At 47.9% G+C, this 15,484-nt stretch overlaps 1 protein-coding gene across 1 annotated transcript in view; it reads left to right on the top strand.

The window, feature by feature from the left end:
- Positions 1-964: 964 nt before the first annotated feature.
- Positions 965-15,484, top strand: part of CSGALNACT1 (chondroitin sulfate N-acetylgalactosaminyltransferase 1) — a 46,773-nt gene continuing 32,253 nt past the window's right edge. Inside the window, exons 1-2 of the mRNA XM_054991074.1 lie at positions 965-1,051; positions 12,028-12,910. Of these exons, the coding sequence (XP_054847049.1) occupies positions 12,286-12,910 (625 nt within the window). The 5' untranslated portion in view covers positions 965-1,051; positions 12,028-12,285. The remainder of the gene's footprint in view (positions 1,052-12,027; positions 12,911-15,484) is intronic.

The following is a 15,484-nucleotide window of genomic DNA, read 5'->3' as shown; positions in this document are numbered from 1 at the left end:
TCCGACCGCTCGCGCTCCGGAGCTCCCTGGAAGGCGCGTGGCGCAGGGATGCCACAGCAACCTCATTTGCTCCTCTGCCCTGACAGCTTCAGCTGCGTTATGGCTGCGCGCTTCTTCACGGCACCTTGGCACCTCTTGACGCCCAGAGCTGAGCCTTTACTGTCTGTGCAACAGGAAATTAGCGAGCGGCAGAGCACGAGCCCGCTTCAACGGCGGCTTAAGGACCGACCCGTCTTCTAAGGCGTGAGCGCGTGAGGTCAAGCCTCGCTTCGTCAGGCGCCTTCCTCTTGCCAGCCGTCTCTTGCTGGAAAAACCCTCTCACGCACTCTGTGTGCCGGTCGTGACGCGGCGCCGCGCACGCCCGAATTGCAGGCGGCCCCGTGATGGACCCAGTTCCCTGGCGGCGGCTGGAGGGATCCCGCTCCCCGAGGGCCACCCTGGGGCGCTGCAGCGGCGCCCGCCTGGCCGCTGCAATCAGGCCACGGCCGCCTGGACGCGTCTCGGGCGTCCCCCCCCCCCCCACCTCCTCCTCCGGCACTGACGCGGGGCCCCTTCCCGGCCGCTCAGAGGCTGGCCCGGGCCCCTGGCTGCTCGCGCGGAAGCCGCCCCCGAAGGCCCCGCCAGGCCAGCCGCCCCCCGGCCCGCCACACGCGCAGCGGAGCCTTCAAGCGCCCCTGGGGACGGTGCGTGGCCGCCGCGAGGCGCGCCGCTCCGTCGGAAGAGGCCGCCCGAAGGCGACTCCAGGGGCTCCGCGACAGAAAGGCCGCCTTCCGGGCTTCTCCGCGGCCACGTCCCGGCCGCACCGGCGGGATGAGGCGACGCTCGGCGGCTGTGGCGCCCGGGGCCTCCTCGGCCGAGCAGCCGCGCCCAGCCCGGAGCCGCACGGCGCCCCCCAGCCTGGCACACGCCGGCCCTCGGGGGAGGCGCCGCCCGCCCGCCCGCCCCTTCGGCCGAGCCCCAGCTGCCGCGCCCGCCCCGCCGCCGCGGGACTCGGGAGCCGGGAAGGCGCCGCCGCTCGGGAGCCCTCGGGCAGGAGCCCCGCCGGAGCAGGGTCAGGCGGCGCGGCGCGGCGGGGGGCTGGACGCCATTGGGCTGGGGGGGGGGCGAGGGGGGGCAGCAGAGCCGGGCAGTCCCTCCTCGGGGCCGCGCCGGGGGCGACTCTGGGTCGGGGCCGCGCCGGGGGCGCCCTGGCCGAAGGGGGGCGCCTGGGCCTGGGGGGCGCCGGCGCGGCGGCCGAGCTCGGCTGCGATACTGAATGGTGGGCTGCTGGCCCTAATCCAAGCCGGGATCTCTCACGTGTTTGCTTGCTGCAAGCCGCTCACAATCGCTCAGTGACTTTGGGAAACTGTCTTTGGTTACACTGAGCCTCGAAAGCAAGAATTCCACCGCTTTGTCTCCGAAGATAGATAACGGTATAAAGGTATGACAGCATTGTTTGTTTGCCAGATACATTCAGCCAGAAAGGAATTCTTCCAAGGTAACACACTCAAGGCAGTGGCTTATTCAGTTGTGTCACACGTGCACAAATGTGACATGAGCTGACTTGGCACTAAAAAGGTGACGTGTGCACTGAAATTTCTAACTGCGACATATATTATGAACCAATCATATTGTAATTAAGTACGCTCATATTGTTATGTCATTGTTATAAAAACTCTGCAGCTCAAGGGAAGAGCCAGAGGGAAACAATTGGGGGGGGGGGTTCTAATGCCTGATTTCAGCCTCAACATGCGGCTCAGCAGGTTTTCTGCTGAGAACATATGAAAATTCATATGTAAATTTGACTCAGTCAGGCTGGGATTGAATAGAGACTATGAATGGTTATCTCATTATCAGAAGTAACTGACTTCCCTAACAGAAGCAAACTGATCTCCATATCAAAAGCTACTGTTTGCATCTACTCCGCCCTCCCCTCTCCATCTATATATCTGACCAGTTTCTTCTTGCTCTCCATGCATCTGACGAAGAGAGCTGTGATTCTCGAAAGCTGATGCTACAGTAAAGTTGGTTAGTCTTAAAGGTGCTACTGGACTCTTTTTGATTTTTGCTGCTACAGACTAACACGGCTCACTCCTCTGGATCTATGAGCAGGTTCTCTGACTGTCGCACATTTTCTGTGGTAGAAGCTGGAGCCGTTCGCCCTTCTCTTGGCCGCACTTCGGATCAGATTTATCTGGGTAGAAACTGTGGACTAAATGAATTTAAATTCAAGGAAAGAGGCGTACAGTGAAGCCCTCAGCAAAGTTACTCCAGTTTGGACTGGAGTAAAACAGCATTGCACTTACCTGTAACTGCAGTTCATTGGGTGTTCTTCTGTGCAGGCACACCTGGGAACTGTGCTTGCACAGGCCGGCCTGCGCATGCGCAGTTCCCATGAGTGCCTGCACAGAAGACACGATGATGAACTCTGCTGAGGATTTCACTGTTCAAGGCTGTGTAACAGGGTGTTTTGAGGGGGAGGGTATGGGAAAAGCTGGTGGAATTGCGGGCATCCCCTTGAGTGCCCCCAGTGGCTTGGGACCAGCTGCCTAGAAGACACCTCCCCCCACATTTCTGGGTCCCCGTTAAGATCTTCTGCGAGGCAATGCTGGTGGTTACAAAAAGCCCAACTGTTTTGGCGCTTTGAAAAGCTGCCCCTTTACCATTCTCCTGACACGGGCTGAGCTGGTGCCTTGTTTTCTTTGATATCATATTGCCTACCAAGGGAGTTTTAATCCTCTTTAAACCACTGCTGGTTCTAGGATGGATTTTGTAGACAAGTATTGGTGTTCTGGGTTCAGACTCTACTGACTATATTTATTTATTTAAAACACCTCTGTGCCACTTTCCCCCCGAAATGGGGTCCCCAACATCAAAATATTAAAACGTTGAAGACATTAAAACATTTAATGTCAATGGAAATAAAAATTTTAAACCATTCAATAAAAACATGTAAAGACACAACACACAAAACACCCAGGGAAGGGGGCCAATAAGAGTTTACTGGGGGTTCGCCAAGCAAAATAAAAAAAGTCTTAACTGCTGGTGGAAGAAAATAGTAGAGGGAAACAGACAAATCCGTGTCGTATGGTGGCTAGAGTGACAGGCTGGGCAACGTGGGTTCGAATCCCCCCTCTGCCATGGAAGCTGGATGGGTGACCCTGGGCCAGTCACGCACACTCAGCCTAACCCGTTTCACAGGGTTTGTTGTGAGGTAAAAAATGGAGGAGAGAAGCTGTTGTAGGTTCCCATTGGGGTGAAAGGTGGAGTATAAATAAAACCTCCCGAGGGAGGGAGTCCCAGAGTTTTGGCATTATGACTAAGACGGTCATGTCTGACTGAAAGAAGGGTCTGAACAAAGAACAGAGAAAATAAAATAAAAATGATAGCACAATTATAATTACATCAAAAGAAAAAGAAAATAAAGAGTAAACATATAATAAACAATATAAATAACAGGTTTTTTTATATCCAGCACATATCAATCCTTGAATGTATTTGGTGTCTGTCAGAAAAGAAAGTATAGTCTCCAATATTCAGATTTTTTATCCTCTAAGCATCTTCCACTTGTAACATTTCCATATAATTAAACACATTTTGGGGAAGTTTGCATTCTTTGGTTTTTTCACCTATCTTTTTTTTGATCCATTACCCCATTCATGTCTCCAAAGATCATTATCTTCTTAAAAATCAAAAATGAATTGGAAAACATTTTCATAAATTTTTTTTCTCTTGCATTGTTAGGTCCATATATTGTTGCTAGTGTGTAAACCTTGTGTTCCAGGAGCCTGATTTTCAAAATCATATATCTTCGACAATACATATATCTTCCATCAGAGTCTCTTAATTCTTCTGTAACATTTATTTGTAAATCTTTTATATAAACTGCAACTCCTTTTTAAAATTATAAAGTCTTAATAAACCCAGAAATACATAAGAGCAAAAAACAGGAACAAAGCCCCAAAGATGTATTGTCGAAGGCTTTCACGGCTGGAGAACGATGGTTGTTGTGGGTTTCCCCGGCAATACAGCCCGGAAAACCCACAACAACCAAAGCCCCAAAGAATCAGGGAAATTGTAACATGATACAACAGGAGGGGTGGACAGTCCTGTGCTTCATCTGCCATTGTAACTGAGTCCCTCATGTGGGTTTGTCACTGCTTGCTCCCCACAGCCAATTCCGAGGACGCTTGAGCCCCTCAGCCCCCATGTAGTTAACTGGTTGCTCGGGGGGGGGGCTCAGCCCCCCCCGACCAAATCTGAGGGGGGCTCGAGCCCCTTAGCCCCCTGTAGTTTACACCTATAAATGTGTAACTCTTCCTGCATGAAGTATGTAGATGTAAATATGGGTATGTTTTAAAATAACACTCAACTAGTTGTGCATCTGATGAGAACGGCTTGTACTGCCTCTGGCCATGGTAGATCTTAGTCTTTCAACCTGAGTCTGCTCCTATTTGTGTAAAAAGTGTGTTTGGGGGGCAGTAATGAGAACTCCATAAAAACTGGTCTACACATTATGACTTCCCTTATTCAAAATGGCCAGTTCTTTTGTTCAGCAGGTTTGGGTCCAGGGGCACCTTAGAGAGCAACAAGATTTTGAGGGTGTAAGCAGCGTATACTGTACTTACGTTAGCTTTTGTTTTAATTAATTAATTAATTAAAACTTTTGTTTTAATTGATTCCTGTCTGTCTCTTCATTTTTGCAAGAGATTGCCACATTTCACCCGCTGTTGGCTCATGAATAACTTTTAACAACTGTTTATCACTTAAAGCATTAATGATAATAGATCTCGCCCAGTTGTCGTCTTTTACCCATTTGGCTTCTTTCTGCAGGTCCCCAGTAGGTTTCGCATCTTTCACCGCGTCCCATACTTCTAGTTCAACAAGTCGGGCTTTAATCCTTTCTGACCAGATTTGATAGTTCTGGTCACTCAATCTGTCAACATAGAGCCCCTGCTGTGCTCCCCAGGAGTCCGCCATCTTTCCTGTATTGTCTGCCATCTATGCTTTAGCCTGTGGCTATTTGAGCTCTGGCAGAAGTTAATTGCCCTCTCTAATTACAGCACGCATGAGTCCTAGGCTCATAAACCCTGTTAGCCGAGTGCAAAAACAGCAGTGAAGTTACGCTGTGCTGATTAAAGAGGCAAAAAGTTTATTTGAGGAAATACATACTTGATAGTGAAGAAGAGAGAGAGAGAGATAGGTTCCTTGCTATCTGACTACATCTTGCAGAGAGAGTGAATAAGGCAGGAGAGAGAAGAAGCAGGATATTGCCCTATTTAGCCCAATAGGAGACAAGACAAGGAAATGACCCCCAGGAAACAAGAGAGATGCTGCCCTCACTGTCTTAACTAAGTGATCCTTGCTGCCCCCTGCATAGAAGGCACCTCTTCCCTTCTGGCTGCTGCAGTACACCAGACATTGCTATTTCCAACAACTTTTAGAGTGGTATACCTACATTTAGTACCTTTGCCACAGCTGGGAGCACAATGCAAGTCTAGACATTTGCCCGCTCTCGCTCGTAGAACCCCAGAATACTCCTTCAGGATCTTGGCTTCACTGATCAAAGGTCCCCCATCTCTGTATAATGGAGGCAGTGCGTGGGGTCACTGTCCCCAAACAGGACCATTCAGAAGCCCCCCAATAAGCAGATGTGTCTTTTCTCTGCCAATTTCAGTTATTACGGTTTTGATCAGCTCCTCTGAATATAGAAGACCGCAGAGGGAAGCATTCCTACAGTTTATCTGGGCCAATTCCAGACGGCCCCCCGCCTCGCGAAATGTCGTGCGTCGTCGCGCAGAAAACGCGAAATATCGCGTTTTCTCGTGCGAGTTTTGCGCGACGTCGCGCAAAACTCGCGTGAGAAAACGCGATATTTCGCGTTTTCTGCGCGACGACGCACGACGTTTCGCGAGGCGGGGGGCCGTCTGGAATCGGCCCTGGTTATGTAAAACAAGCCATGAAAGATCAGGAAATCATCTCCTGTTCCCTGACCTTCCCTTGAAGAGCTCCCCACCCCCAATGAGGCCCATTCCAGGGAAAGGACTGGTGCAGCAGGGAAGGGAACCTGAATGGGAACTTTTATACTTCAGCAAGGACAGTTTTAGTCACTGTTTGTAGAACTCTCTAGCCAACGCTGCTGCTTTCAGAAATAAATGGGAGCATTGATTTAAATCAGAGAGGTGTCCTTTGCCTTTATTCTGTTAGCACAACTAACCCTTTCACAGCATTCAGGGCAGTCAAAGGCATCGTTGTGCAACAGGGAATGTGCAAACACAGCTGTCTGCCGTGGGCCCTACCCTGCCACCTTCTGACCTTGCTTAAACTTCACGTAAGCTCTTTGCAGCTGAGCTCCTTTGCTTTGATGTGTTGGGGTGTTTCAAAATAATTTCTGTGCCTTGTGTGCGCTTTAAATGCCGTTCGGATAACGTTTGTCAGAAGCTGCCTTGCACCATCCATAGGACAGGCTGAAGATGTCGGCATCTGCCAAATCTGCCAAGAATGGAAAGGTGTTTAGTGGTTCCCATGACAGAATGCTGTGTGGATTGTGAGGTTCCTTTCTAAGCTCAGGGTCCAGGAGGTCCTTCATGGAAAGACTGATACCCCCCCACCAGCAGAGTAAGCCACCTCGCTTCAACCAGGGCCAGGGCCTATTCAGTCCTGGCCCCAGCCTGGTGGAATGCTCTGTCAATGGAAACCCGGGCCCAGCGGGACATATTATCGTTCTGCCGGGCCTGTAAGACAGAGCTGTTCCGCCAGGCATTCGGTGATTGAAGGGGGCGGTGCCATGTCGGACTCCCACCTTTGGGGTGGGGGAGGGTTCTCCCCACCACTGCACTCTGTTAATTTCTTTTATTACTTGTATATTGATTTTAGCTCTTGTTTTTATCGATTTTAACTGTTCACCGCCCAGAGCCCCTGGGGATGGGCGGTATATAAATTGAAAAAATAAAATAAATAAATAAATAAATATACCAGTTGCTGGCACAGTGGATAGCCAGATCCACTGAGAGCCACCCGCAGCAGTGGTCCAGGTCACCTTAGAGGATGGCTGCTGGAGATAGGGCAGGTCTAGGAGTCCAAAGGGTGAGCACAGAACTGTGGTGGGGAGTCTTGGAAGTAAAAAATGCAGCAAGCAGCCCTGTGCTGTGGAGGGTGGACAGTAAAGGCAGTGAGGTCAACAGGTCAAATCCTTCTGCCTGCTTTCCTCTTGCCTGTTCTGCTATCCCTTTATTGCCCAGAATGCAAATCTCAGGGACTTCCTTCCTCCTGGCGGCCCCTCACCCCTCACTATGGCCGCCAAGAGGGCAACATATGCTGTCTGTCTGTCCTGATTAGATAGCTAGTTAGGAGGCCTACCTCACCTCTCCTATCACGCTATGGATTTTTATCAGTAAAGAATATGTCCTTTCATACAGCAACGTGCCTTGCATTGACTTTAGCCAGCCCAAGCTAACACCAAGTAACTGTCGCTGTTTTAATTAAGCCATGCTTTTGTTAGAGGTGTGGCTGGAGCTGCGGAGTTCTTGCCCCTGTGCTGTGTCGGAAAATGTCAGAATGGCAAAAGCCCAGGTTCAGTTCATATCCCACACAAAACCAAGAAGTCTGGCTTAATCCTGGCTTCTTCTCCAGCACCACTTTATACACTCCTGGGCTACGGATCTGCTTGGCAGGAGCTGCTCAAAAATGGAAACCTCTCTTGCCTTCTGACTGCTCTTGCTCAGTCTCTCAGAGGGTGCCCATTGCTCACAGTGTGCCCTGCAGCCGCTGAAGCGCAAACAAATTAACATCAGCAAAAGGATATGGCATGTTAAGAACAGTCTACAGTAGTTTCTAAAATGTGGATCCTTTTGAGTTATTAGAAATTTTAATGAGTGAGGAAATCCAAGCCTCGGTTTAAGCCAGGATATCAGAAAGTGTTTAATTTTTTTGATGAGTTCTAATGTAATACTTTCACATTGTATATTCCCTTTGAAGTTTTTCTGTAGAACAATGACTTTCAGATCAGTAATCAGTATGTCCAGGAAGATTAAAATGTCCGCACATGGGTTTCTGAATGGGTTTTTTGTCCAGTTCATAGATTCTGTCATGCAGAGACTGACACGTTTGTTCAAGGTAGACTGTAGAACAGAATAGTTGAGAGCATATTTTTAAGCAGGATGATGTGCACATCGATGAGCCCAGGATGGTACAGCTGATGGTATTAGGACCCGTAATGTTATTTCCTGGGTGTATGTGGCTCCTTCCCTCCGCCTGATGGAGGCATCCCCTCGGGTAGGAGGCTGAGGAGAAAGCCACCGTCGTGCCTGTCTTGTGGAGCCTCCAGCCCTGCTCTCTGTCCTTGTGGCTGGTCTTTCAGGACAGAAACCATCCTGCCGCCTGCCCTGAAGCCCATGGAAGCTTGCTGGGTACTCTTGGGCCAGTCCCAGTCTGTCACCCTAACCTGCCTTGCATGGAGGAGAGGAAAAGGACAGAAGCCACTTTGATCCGCTTTGCGGAGACATGCAGGGTATAAATGAAGATAACAAACAAACAGGCAGTTACGCCTGGGAGAAGAGACTGCTGGGAAAAGTTATGGGGGGGAAGGAGTGGGAGGATCCTGGGAAGGAGCTTACCTGAAGGCCGCTTCTCAGTTCCATTTCCGAAACTGTTCTTTGAAAATCGTTGCCATTTTCCAAGATCAGCTTTAAATCCAGTAGCTGTTCAGGGCTATGATAAAGATGGGTTGAGTAGCTCCAGGCAGCCTGAAAACCCCACACATGGGCCAGCTCCTTGGGATGCCACTTAAAAAGGGTGTTGGCCATGGAAGCAGTCTCCCCCCCACACACACACACACCTTGTTTTTGGTTCACAATACATCAACAGCAAAGTGGTGCCTTTCTTGGAAGGCCGTCGTCATGACCACAAGCGTCCGCCTGGCTCTACTGAGTGCCAAGACACCTGTCAATCAGTCCGTCCTTCAAAATGACGCCCCTGGTGGAAAACCATTTTTTAAAAAAAAATTATTGGATGGTTAACATATCATACATACTGTTAATACATACTAATTATCCCCTATATATATAGTATATGCTCCCCACCCCCTCCCCTCCCCCTTTCCCCTATTGACTTCCAACAGCACTACAACCCCCCGTTTCTGTTCCAAATTCTATCTCTTAGTTGTCATTTTAAACTTAATGGTAAAGATTTATATTAGGTCTTATCTTACTTAATAACACTCAAAAGAACATAATTGTCCTTTAACATCCCATCTTTTTTCTAAGTATTTTTTCAGTTTCCCCCAGTCCTCAAAAAATTCCTTTGGATCTTGCTCTCTCAGTTTCCTTGTTAATTTGTCCATTTCCGCCATATATAGCACCTTTTGTATCCACTCTTCAGTTTTCGGTATTTCTTCTTTCTTCCAATATTGTGCATACAAAATTCTTGTCGCCATTATCATATAGTACAGTATTACTCTATCCCTTCTATTAATATCTTCTAAATGCAAAGATAACAATAACATTTCTGGATTCTTAACTACATTATTTTGGAGTATTAAGGACATTTCAGTACGTATTTTAGATCAAAAGTCTCTAGCCTTATCACAAGTCCACCACATATGAAATAAAGAACCTTCATGCTCTTTACATTTCCAGCACTTGTTGGATAGCAGCTTATTAGCAATGGCTAACTTTCAGTGTTAAATACCATCTATATATCATTTTATAGCCATTCTCTTTAATACTGGTACATGTTGAAATTTTTAAAGTATTTTTCCACAACTGTTCCCATGCCTCCATCATAATCTCATTGTTACAATTTATTGCCCGTTTTACCATTTGAACCTTAATCGTCTCATCTTCTGTATACCATTTTAACAATCATTTATACATTTTGGATATTATTTTGTTATTATTCCCCAATAAAAGTTCTTCTAATTCTGAGTTTTTATTTCTAAAGCCTGCCTTCCTTTGATCTGATTCAAATAAGTCTTTAATTTGTCGATATTGCAGCCAGCCATATTTAAATGGTAATTCTTCATTCGATTTAAGTTTCAGCTCATTGTTTTTGGTTTTTAATAGTTCTTTATAAGTAAGGCATTCATCTCCTTTATATTCCAAATTCGGGTTAATTACTTCTACTGGAACAATCCACATTGGTTTCTCTTGTTCTATAAATTCTTTGTATTTTAACCAAGTTAACAATAGATTTCTTCTCAAGTAATGGTGTTGGAACATTGCATCCATTTTATAAGTATCATACCATAAGTATGCATGCCATCCAAAAAGTTTGTTCTAACCTTCCAAATTTAACAATTTATGATTGGATAAGGACACCCATTCTTTTAGCCATACCAAACATAATGCTTCATGGTACAATCGAAAATCAGGTAATTGCATGCCACCTCTTTCTCTTGCGTCACACACTTTCATTTTAACTCTAAGTTTTCTTCCTGCCCACACAAATTCCAATATTTTCCTCTGCCATTTTTCAAACTGTTTTTTTGTCTTTAACAATTTGTATCGTTTGCATCAAGAACATAACTCTAGGCAGCACATTCATTTTAATTGTAGCAATCCGACCTAACCAAGATAAGTTCAGTTTATTCCATTTTATCATATCTCTTTCAATTTGAGTCCAGGGCTTTTCATAGTTGTTTTTAAACAAATCAATATTTTTAGCTGTCAGCTCTATTCCCAAATACTTTGTTTTTTGTACCACCTCGCAGTCTGTTACTTCCATCAATTCTTGTTGCTTCTTCTTCGTTATATTTTTTGTTACTATTTTCGACTTTTTATTTATATAAAGGTCTGCTAAATCTCCAAACTCTTTGATCTTAGCTAACAATCTTGGCAGAATTTGTACTGGGTCTTCAACTATAAACATCACATCATCTGCAAATGCTCTTAGCTTGTATGAAGACCCCTTTAATTTAATCCCTTTTATATTCTCATCTTCTCTTATCTGCCTCAATAATATTTCTAAGACCATTACAAATAACCCCTAGTGGGAAACCTTCATGCCCTCGCAAGCAGTAGGCTACACCAGTTCCTGTGCTTAGCGTTTAAATATCCCTTTAAAGCATTATGTTTCAGACCTTGTGGCTCTCTGGAAAAGGTCAGAATTATTAATGCAGCTGAGGGGGACTGAGGCTGAGAGAGCAGCTTGCCTAAGGCCATTCAGGACAGCAGCAGGATTCAAACCAGTGACTTCCTGGTTCATAGCTCAGTCTCTTAACCAGCACACTATTCCCTTTTGCTGATAACAGATCCATGCAAAATACAGAATCCGGGGAACCGCAATAAATTACCAATCAATTGAAAGTTAATTTTTTATATATATGTTTTTTCTTGTGCAAAGTGCTGACGTACAAATGCATATACATCAATTCAAAGTGCAGTTATGAACAATAATAATGAGGTAGTCTGTCAATCCAGAAATAATACAATATATACAGTCTCAACTGGTGGATGGAGAGTATACAAGGATGGGGAGAAACGTCCCGCTTGAGATGAAATTCAGACCATCAGTCCAAAGATGGAACTGGAAGTGCCAAGGAACACTGCCGACGGGCTTATGCGCAGATTTCCATTTCCCGTTTCGTTCTTACTTCTTCTTGGGCATAATACAATGGATGGTGACAGGTATCTCTCCTCACACCCCACTCAGTTGGAAATACAATGAAGGCTCAAAATGCGATGAGATGACGTTTCTCCCCATCCACCAGTTGAGACTCTCCATCCACCAGTTGAGACTGTATATATTGTATTATTTCTGGATTGACAGACTACCTCATTATTATTGTTCATAACTGCACTTTGAATTGATATATATGCATTTGCACTTCAGCACTTTGCACAAGCAAAAACATATATATATAAAATTAACTTTCAATTGATTGGTAATTTATTGCAGTTCCCCGGATTCTGTATTTTGTGTTGTTCCTCTTTCCGGGGGTTCCCTTTGTTTTTGAGGATAACAGATCCATGAGCAGCAATGGCTTCTTTTGACGCAGAATGTGTTGGCACAACTTCTGAATCCGTAATATGCCTCCATTTTGTCCTTCAGCTCATCTTCTTTCCACTGATGCCAGCCAGCAATGGAGTTGGCCAGAAGAACAGCCAATGCACACAACACCATTCACACTGCAGGCTTCTCAGCTTGGCTGTTGATACTGCCAAGTGGACATGCTGTACTGCCCCCTTTCCATGCATGCTGAGAGAAGTGTGCGCCCCATGTTGTGCACCTTGTAACAGAGGTCTCGACAGCAGCTTCTGGCAACCATGAGCCTGTAAAGGAGTGTGGGTGCCATCAGCGGTGTAGATCATGCTTCGGCGAGGCCTCATGGCCTGGCTTCCGCGGTTCGGAGTTGTGCTGGTGGTTCTCTGTTGCTCGTTGTCAGTGCTCTACATGTTGGCCTGCAGCCCCGGAGGTGACGGTCAGCAGCATTCCTTCCCCGGGCATAAGAGCCCGACAGGGAAAGAGGACTACCGAGCTCTCCTCCACGAGAGAGAGGAGCACCAGCAGGATTACATCCGCCGTCTGAAGGGGCAGATCGGCCAGCTGAGGGCTGCTCTCCTGGAGCGGAGCAGGCAGCTGAAAAGCCTGCAGGGCCAGAGTAACTCGACCCTGGGAGGGGAGCTGGACCAGGCCCCCCCCAGGCAAACCCAGGCAGAACTCACGCGGTTCCTGCGTTCTCAGATCGACAGAGCAGAAGTGCAGGGGGGCAAGAGGCTGCCCAGCGAGTATGCTGCCATGCCCTTTGAGAGCTTCACCCTGCAGAAAGTGTACCAGCTGGAAACGGGCCTGACGCGTCACCCAGAGGAGAAGCCGGTGCGGAAGGACAAACGGGACGCTCTGGGAGAGGCTGTTGAGCTGGGCCTGGAAGCTTTAAACAGGCCAAAGGACAATGACAGCGCGAGAGTGTTTTCCACGGCTGACTTCATAGAAGGTGCGTATGCTTCAAAGTGCTGCCTCCACCTAGGTGAGAGAATTATTTTTGGTCCTCAGAAACCATTCGCTTCTACAGACTTAGTGGTGGCTTCCTGTGACTATGACCAGGGCATTTTTCCAGCTGGAACGCGGTGGAATGGAGTTCCGGAACCTCTTGAAAACGGTCACATGACTGGTGGCCCCGCCCCCTGATCTCCAGACAGAGAGGGGGGCAATCTCAACTCCCCTCTGTCTGGAGATCAGGGGGCGGGGCCACCAGCCATGTGACCATTTTCTCTGAGGGCAACCCACTGAGTTCCACCACCTCTTTTCCCAGAAAAAAAGCCCTGACTATGACCAAAACTTACATGAAGGCACAGAAAAATTCTAGGATTCAAAGCAGTTTAACAGTGACAGAGGGTCGTTCCACACATGTCATTTGCCATGGAGTCTCCTCATTCCGCCACCACCACAGATGTGGAATTCACTCAGCTGGTTCAGGTCTCAAGCCACTAGACCTCGATAAGGCGTTTCTTTCTCTGGCTCTGTTCTACCTGTCTCCCAACACAAACAGGATTCTCTTTCAGTGCCTCCACAAGAATTTAGCTATATTTGTCTAGTTATTGGGACCTGGTGGTGGTGGTGGAAAGTGGCATCAAGGTATAGCTGACTTATGGCAACCTCTGCTGGGGTTTTCAAGGCAAGAGACTGTGGTCTTTCATGGCAAGAGAGGTGGTTTGCCATTGCCTGCCTCAGCAACCCTGGAATTTAATCCAATCTGCATCCAATTACTAAGGCCAACCCTGGTTAGCTTCCAAGATCTGATAGCCTGGGCTATCCAGGTCAGGTAGCGGGACCTACACTGTAGACTTTATTTTTGTCTTCTTCCATTAATAGCTGGCCTCCTAGTCTAGGTTGCCACAGATTTAGGGAGAGCCTAGAAATCTCATTTTAACTTTGCTCAGTGAATGTCAATTATCTCTTTAGGCTGATCCTGCACTGGGCAGGGGATTGGACTAGATGGTCTGTATGGCCCCTTCCAACTCTATGATTCTATGATTCTATATTATATTTTTACTTGCACTGTTGTAATCCATCTTGGATCTCAGTGAGAAAGGTAGACTATAAAATAAACAAATAAAATAATGAGAATCAAGGCAGACAGCTTGGCTTTGCATCTTGGTAAGCATGGACCAAGTTGCATTCACTATAACTTGTGAACAGGGGCAGGCTGGCAGTGGCTCAGGATAGGTGGCCTTTTAGGGCAATGGCCCAGTGGGGTTCTCCCTGTCTCAGTTCATTTACAGCCTGTTAATCTCTTAAATCGCCTCCTGCCTGAATGAAAGTTACTAGTCTGGCCCCAGAAAATTCCCCGAGGCCTCCTGGACCCTGTGCAGGCCCCTCGGGCAAAAGGAGGAGGTGTTTTGTCCTGTTGGCTTCTCCACGTTGGCCAAATACGTCATCCTGCTAGGCTGGCCGACTGAAGGCCGGCTTTAAAAGGCCCTCATCTGCAACCTTTACCTGTCTATAAAGGTGGTCTTAGGTTAACCTCTGCCTACTCAGACCCCAAATTCAGCATTTTCAAGTTTTCACACAGATGCCTGGGGGCAGGGTGCCAATTGGCCATGGAGCATATTTGCAAAAGGGAACTGCAGCCACTCTGAGCACAATCGCAAGCATAAGCTAAATATGGTGCATAAACTAGTTGCCTTATTCACACAGTACATTTTTGGATGTATGTTTGAACAAAATCTTAGATGAACACCTAAAAATGTACTACATGCAGAAGTTCTTGATTAAAGGCTAAACAGAAAGCTATATACAAGCACCCATGAAGTGTGGGGCCCTGTGTTTGGAGCAGAACCCTAACTCTTGCCCCACAGCACCTTCTCTCCGGGATTTTGCTCTCTACTTGGTTTAGGGTTGCCAGGTCCCCCTACCCTCTGCAGGGGGAGGTGGGAGGCCTGGCACTTACCTTGCAATCTCTCCTCGTGTGCACGTGCACTCCCAGCCAGCGTGATGACATCACTTCCAGGAAGTGATGTCATCGCACAGGCCACCCTGGAAGTGCTCCTGCGCTCAGCAGGGGACTGAATCAGGCTGCTGCAGAGCACAGGAGCACTGCTGGGTGGCGCAAGGAGCCTTGGAGTGCTCTTGCACTCCACAGCGGCCCAATTTGGGTTCGGGATAGGGTTGTCAGGCCCCCTCAACCTCCCGGTGGGGACAGGGGCCTGGCACTTACCTTTGGGGAGAGGGGGGGTGAGCGCACATGGAGTGCCCCCACAGGCATGATGATGTCACTTCAGGAGTGACGTCATTGCACGGCCCCTCGGCAAGCCTGTTTTCGGGCACTGCAGAGTGCTCCTGTGCTCCACAGCACCGGAAACAGGCCGTCCTGCCACGGATCGGGCCCGTTTTTGAGGCGCTGCGGGGCGCAGGAGCATTCCTGCACTCCACAGCGGCTCAAAAACGGGCCCAATCCACGCCGAAACAGGCCCGTTTGGGGCGCTGCAGAGCGCAGGGGCGTTCCTGTGCTCCACAGTGTCTCAAAATGGGCCTGATCTGCGCTGAAACGGGCCAGTTTTGGGGTGCT

This window comes from Eublepharis macularius, chromosome 11, assembly GCF_028583425.1.
Source record: "Eublepharis macularius isolate TG4126 chromosome 11, MPM_Emac_v1.0, whole genome shotgun sequence".
NCBI classification, from domain to species: Eukaryota; Metazoa; Chordata; class Lepidosauria; order Squamata; family Eublepharidae; genus Eublepharis; species Eublepharis macularius.
The sequence above is the reverse complement of the archived record's forward strand: the minus strand, read 5'-3'. Positions and strand labels throughout refer to the sequence as shown.